Source organism: Lepisma saccharinum, unplaced genomic scaffold (assembly GCF_977018435.1).
Source record: "Lepisma saccharinum unplaced genomic scaffold, izLepSacc3.1 HAP1_SCAFFOLD_32, whole genome shotgun sequence".
Taxonomy (NCBI): Eukaryota; Metazoa; Arthropoda; class Insecta; order Zygentoma; family Lepismatidae; genus Lepisma; species Lepisma saccharinum.
In genome coordinates, this window is record NW_028142898.1 from 7976271 (window position 1) to 7982968 (window position 6698).

General features: G+C 42.1%; 1 protein-coding gene across 1 annotated transcript; it reads left to right on the forward strand.

The window, feature by feature from the left end:
* The first annotated feature begins 1309 nt into the window (after nucleotides 1–1309).
* Nucleotides 1310–3835, forward strand: LOC145982259 (uncharacterized). Its single transcript, XM_083115835.1, has one exon. The coding sequence runs from the start codon at nucleotides 1310–1312 to the stop codon at nucleotides 3833–3835; it is 2526 nt and encodes an 841-aa protein (XP_082971961.1).
* The last annotated feature ends 2863 nt before the right edge of the window (nucleotides 3836–6698 follow it).

Below are 6698 nucleotides of genomic sequence, written 5' to 3' on the forward strand. Positions count from 1 at the left end.
ATGGAAATTTTTGATTACTCCCCCCTTTTTTTTTTAGGATTGCTATGTGAAAAATTGTATATAAATAAACAAGGATACAATGGCCCCCAAAATTGCGTGCTCGACATGTGGAAAAATAATTTCAAAATCAAATATATCCTACCATCGGAAAAGATGCAACCCAAGTAAGGAGAAGCGGACCACTACAGAGGCTACAATGGAGTGCAAGAACTGTAATATGGCTATTACAAAATCGCATATGGCAAGGCATCATAAAATATGTGGGGGGGGATCAAGCCAGTGGCAACTGGGGAGAAAGCGTAAACTGGAAGCCCCCCAACCACATAGTCCGAACAAAAAGCCAAGGAGTGAGACACGAATCACTCTAGAGAGGGGTTTTGATATTTCGTACGATGCTGATGAAGGTTGTGATTTAAACACCTTCTTGAGAGAAATCAAAAAGGATGTCATCAATAAGGTGCGAGAATTTTTGTTGAGCTTCTCGATCAAACTGTCTTTAATATTCAGCGGTATTTACGAAACCTATAACAAAACCCATAACGAAATACATACTTTCCATCACTATTCTGGCCATCCGATCCCATTGCATGCTGCCGATGATGTAAACTTAAATACTGTCATCGAAAATTTGTATGAGGTGTTGCTGGCAAAACACGAAGCATTCGAAGGGAGGGGCTCAGGGTGGAAACTTTGTTTATTGCCCGAGTTCTCATCTTGTCACCTAGAAGTCAAGGTGGCCAAGTACAAGCCTCTTCGTGGAAATAGTTACGTCAAGCTACCCTTATGGATACAAAACAAAAAAGCAGTGATCAATATCAAAAATAATGATAATCAATGTTTTTTATGGTGTATTATTGCTGCTCACCATCTTCCAAACAATAACCGGAATAAATTATACAACTATAACAAACCGGAATACCTCAAAAAATTTGAACCAATGATGGCTGGCATTGAATACCCTGTTACTTTGGATAGCATCGATTGTTTTGAGAGGCAATGCAACTCGAAGATTGCTGTAAATGTTTTTACATATGATTCTCCAAATAACATATATACTCTTCGAGTTAGCAAAATAGTAGACAGGCAGAAGGTTATTCGCCTTTTATTAATTAAAAATAAAAATGTGTACCACTATTGCCTTATAAATGATTTACCAAAACTTGTTGCAAGGCAAATTACAAAGCATGAGGGCAAAATCCAAATATGCGATTGTTGTCTTGCAATATTTTATGGGAGACGACAGTCGCCTGATCTTGAGCTGCAAAAGCACATGGTGCGATGTGCCAAACATGCAGTTGCAACAATAAAAATGCCAAAGCATTTAGATGTAATGAAATTTTGGAAACTGAAAGCACTGTTGAAGCATCCTGTGGTGCTCTATGCAGATTTTGAAAGCCTGCTTAAATTACCAACATCTACTAAAGCAGGTCCCAAGTCTGTTCATATCAGCCACCACACTCCGTGTAGCTTTGCCCTGCTACCAGTTTATGCATACCCCCATAGTATGACCAACATGCCAAAGTTTAAGTTGTATTTTGGTGCGAGTGCCCCTAAAGTATTCATTGAAACTCTTATAGAGTTTACAAAACAACTTACCAAGCTTCTTGACCTTAAAGTACCAATGCCACCACCCACACCACAACAAGAGGAAGAACATAATCGTGCTACCATCTGCGAAATTTGTGAGTGTGCTTTCACTGAAAATAATTGGAAAGTTTACCATCATAATCATTGGAGTGGGGAGGTCGTCAGCGTCAGTGTTTGTAACAAATGCAACTTGCAGATCAAGGTTTTAAGTTTTGTACCAGTTTTGATACATAACTTAAAAGGTTACGATGCGCATTTGTTTGTAAAGGAACTTGGTTGTGATTCCGAACGCATTAATATCATCCCTCAAACAAAGGAAAAATACATTTCATTCAGCAAGTGGGTGAGAGTAGAGGGAAGAAAAAATCTGGTCGAGATTCGATTCCTGGACAGCTACCAGTTTTTACCATCGAGCTTAGCAGGATTAGCTGAACAGTTGACTGAGAATGAGCTCGTAGAAACCAAACGCTTGTTTGAAAATAAGCATCTCAACCTCCTGAAACAAAAATCCATATACCCATACGAGTATATGGATAATTTTGGAAAGTTTAACGAGCTACAACTTCCGCCACGGGAAGTTTTTTGTAGTCGCCTAACAAATAGCACCTGCTCAGTAGACGACTACCAGCATGCAAAAAAAGTTTTCGAGGCTTTTGGATGCCGGAATATGCGAGATTACCATGATGTATATTTAAAACTCGACACAACCTTGTTGGCTGATGTCTTCGAGTCCCACAGACGCAGATGCATAAGTACACATGGGTTGGATCCTGCATATAGTTACACTACCCCCGGTTGGTCCTGGGAAGCAATGCTAAAAAGTACAAAAGTGAAGATTGGCCTCATCAGTAATATAGACCATCACCTTTTTATCGAGGATGCCATTCGAGGAGGCATTGTCCAAGCACCACTCAGATACATCAAGGCCAATAACAAGTACATGCCCAACTACAACCCCAACACCCCTTCAACATTCATATCCTACATTGATATGAACAATTTATATGGATGGGCCATGTCTCAATTCTTGCCTATTGGAGATTACATGTGGATGGAGGAAGACGAACTTGCGAATCGTGAATTTCTGAAATGGCCTGCTGATCATTCGTGTGGGTGTTTTCTTGAAGTTGATCTCGAGTATCCTCACCAACTTCACGACAAGCATCATGGTTTTGCTATGGCACCACAGATGGAAGTTCCTCCTGGTGGTAAAAATGACAAGAAGCTCATGTTAACATTTCACAACAAACAGAACTATGTGCTACATTATCGATTATTGCAATTTTATTTGCAACAAGGATTGATTTTGAAGCGAGTCCACAAGGCTTTGAAGTTTACACAGAAGAAGTGGTTGGAGCCTTACATCAGTGACAATACACAAAGCCGGGCACGAGCCACGTCAGCTGCTGATAAAGACCACTACAAGTTGCTAAATAACAGCATTTTTGGCAAAACAATGGAGCAGGTTCGAAATCGAATTAACTGCGATCTGGTATCTAATCCTCGGAAATGCGAGAAGTTAATCGCCGATCCTTTCTATAAAAATTTTACAAGATTTACTGATGACCTAATGTTAATCGAGAGGGGGAAGAAGCAAGTAACACTCGATAAGCCAATAGCTGTTGGAGCCACGGTCCTAGAACTGTCCAAACTTGCCATGTATTGCTTCCATTACGAAGTTATGCAACCTCATTTTCAAGATCGCATTCAAGTAGCATACATGGACACAGATAGCTTCGTTTATTGTATTAGGACCGAGGATCTGTTTGAAGATTACAGAATATTAGCTGAGCACTTTGACTTCTCCAACTACTCAGAAGATTCCCTCGAGAAGTACAAGCTGTCTGGCATCCAGAACGAGATGACAGTGGGGAAAATGAAAGATGAGGCCAGAGGAAGAATCATTGCAGAGTTTGTGGCCCTCAGAGCAAAAATGTACTGTATTAGATTTGTGGACGAGTCCAAGGAGATAAAAAAGGCAAAAGGAGTAGGACGAAGTGTTGTTTCACAGTTCGACATAGAGCTATACAAGAAATGTTTGTTTGAGAAGAAGCAGATCACAAGAAAAGAACATCGCATAGTTAGCCACCTCCATGAGGTGCATACGGATGCTATCGATAAGGTGGCACTTGATGCTGCGGACAACAAACTTTGTGTGCTTCCATGTAACGAGCACACTATGGAATGGGGTCATCATCAGCTTAATACATCTTCTCCAGCATGTTATGCGAACCATACCAAATCTTAAAAAAGTACATCAAATTATTAGGTTTTTATTGATGATTTTAATAAAAAAATCAACACATGTAACAAAAAATTGCAAATTTTCAACGGAACTAATTCCTCGCCGTGTCCTACGGGGCGAAAAGAGGGCATACGCAGAGCCAAAGGGGAAGTTCCTTTGTGCGCTCAAGTATGATTATTTCTAAATGCAACGATGTTTAATTTTATTAATATTTTCAGATTATTGTGAGGATTGTGGAAGCTGTATTGTTAGAAGATCAATAGCCATTTCTCACACACCCTGGAGGTTAATAGGAATCTAATATTTGGACCTACGGTCAGTATAATTTTTTTCTTGCACCTAAAACTGTTCAGTCACTCTTTCATTCTTGACATCATACACAAATGTTTTCTCTGCAATAAGAATGGCGCTGCACAAAGTATCTGCAGGCAAGGCGTCGTGGAACTCGCATACGATCTTTATGTTGGTACGATCGTTGACAACCACCTGCTTTCTCTTAGATGTGTTGATGACGAACATGGGTCTGCGAGCTATGAACTCGTTGGGATTGTAGTACACGTCCACATTGCCGGAGGTCACTCTTTTGTAAGCTGTGTACGCCTCGTAAAGTTTCAGGTAATCGTTGTTTGTAATGTTTAGGTTGTAGTTCTCGCGTGGGAAAACTTCATTCCTACCATTTTTGAGGTAAATATTCTTAATTTTGCAATTGTCAAACTGGCTAGAATCTTTCTCTTGGTTGTTGTCCTTCCCTGTCTGGAAGAGCACAACTGCAAACTCTGGCATATCGTACCGGATGCTGTTGAACTGCGTAGTAACATCAAATTCAAAATGGTTGCCAGAAGCAGGTTTCTGCACACACTGGTAGCCGTAAAACTGGATGGGCACTTGGGGGTTCTTCAAGATGTCGGCTTTGTACTTGAGACCGTAATTAGATTCGTATTCTACCACAGGCATGCGCAGCTCCATGGACTGGATGACGCACTTGGCAGCGTCGGGTAGTGTGTTGGCAAGTGCTGTACCGTCTGCACCCAAGGTGCTGTAACGCATCAGCACATCGTTGTCGTTGGCGCTTCTGCGAAAAGTGACGCGTAAACCACCCTTCCACATAATCTCCGTATAGTCGGAGAAAAAGCCTGGAAGCAAGCGCATGGGAAACAGTACTGTGTGGCTTTGAGTTTTGATTTTTGTACCTGCTTCGAATCCCCCTGCCTGGTAGTATGCTGCATCGGTCTTGGAGAGCTTCAGTGTTGCCACAGCTGTAGAAGTAATCCCGGGGTAGTCAACCCTATCGATGACGGTGCCATGCTTTCTAACTTCCACTTGCGAGAACAGATGCGGTACAAAATTGTCCACAAGTTTTAAATTTGCATTGGCGTTAAATGCTTCCCCGTTGTCTCTCTTCACCACATCAAACTTGATATACAAATCAGCTCTGTGAGGGTGAATGAACCCATCCCCGACGTCCACATCGTATTCAATCTCCCTGTTCGGTTCGTTCAAATTGGCGAACGTGCGACGATTGGGTGGGAAGGACTGCAACTCGTAACTTTCGATTTGCTCCATGATTGTTATTTATTATACGTTAATCTCCACGACGGCGGTGGTAGTAGCTCCGGCAAAATTCACCACCTCATTTTTTTCGTTTGTCACTGCCAATTCTATGTTGTCTATGCGATTACGAGATATGGGGAAGTATATCGGTGGTGAGGGTGTGTATATAATCGGTTCCATGAATTCAGAGTTTGGTTTGAACGTAGCGATGATACCTGTCTGCTTGTGGCTGCCTGGGATGCCATCCGAGGATTTGGTGATCATGCCTTCTGCCACGTTGCAATGTATGTTCAGAGTCTCGATGGCTAGAAATTTAGGAATGTTGGCACCGATGTGCTTGATGCCAGGTTCGAGCTTTGTGTTGTCCTCGAATCCCAGAAGCTCTCCAACAGTGCCTAGGTCTACTGTTTCCGTAGCAGACACAATTTCAACTCTGTGAGTTACAGAATTTTGAGATAGCAGTATATTTCTTGGCAATTGGGCTTGCAAGGTAGACAGATTGTACTGTCCTGGCGTGATAACTATTTTTTCATTTCCAACAGTAATTTTGTTATTGTGCTCCGTGACATTGGGTATCAGGTACATGCTGTAGAATGCACGAAGAGCAATAGATTTAGGATAGATGATGTCGTCATGCAACGCGAGTTTCAAGACCGAAGTCTCGCTGGTGAGATGGAACACTCCCATGGTGTTTTAGGTACCACAATGCTTTCTGAAAATGCTCCACTGAGGGGTTATTTATTTTAGACATGTATGCGAGAACGGAAAGGCATAGGTGGCCGCAATTAACATCGGTGAAACCCTGGATGCGTTCGTCATTGTAGTAGAGGTTGGCAACACTGAGATACTTCACCAACCTGGCAGGCGGTGTGCCACCGAACGAATCGAAAACAAATGCATTGTTATCGTCAATTTTGAGGTAGCATATCCAATGTGTACCAGGATTTTTGTAACTGTCCAGGTTGACCACGCCATACTCCTTTTTCTTCACAGCAGAGGGTAGAGAATCGGACATGAAAACACCCCTGAAGTTCCTTATTCCCAACGGTTCGATCAGAGATTCAATATCGAAGTTGGACAGGGCTTTTTCTTTTTTTTATATTTCTTCAAAGCATCGAGGTTGCTTTTTTGCTTTTTGGTCACACCTTTCCCCTTCTTCTCCATAGCCAGGTTGTGACGTTTCTGTTCTTCCAGCTCGGCCTTGTTCTTCTTCGAGTCGATGACGGTTTTGGCGATAGCGGCACTGCCTCCTGCCAAGCTGCCCACTGCACCCAAAGCTGCCAGGATGGCCGGAATGCTGAATATGAAACCTCCA

Excerpts from the sequence above, each read along its gene's own strand:
- LOC145982259 (XM_083115835.1), top strand. The coding sequence starts at position 1,310 with ATGCCAAAGCATTTAGATGTAATGAAATTTTGGAAACTGAAAGCACTG.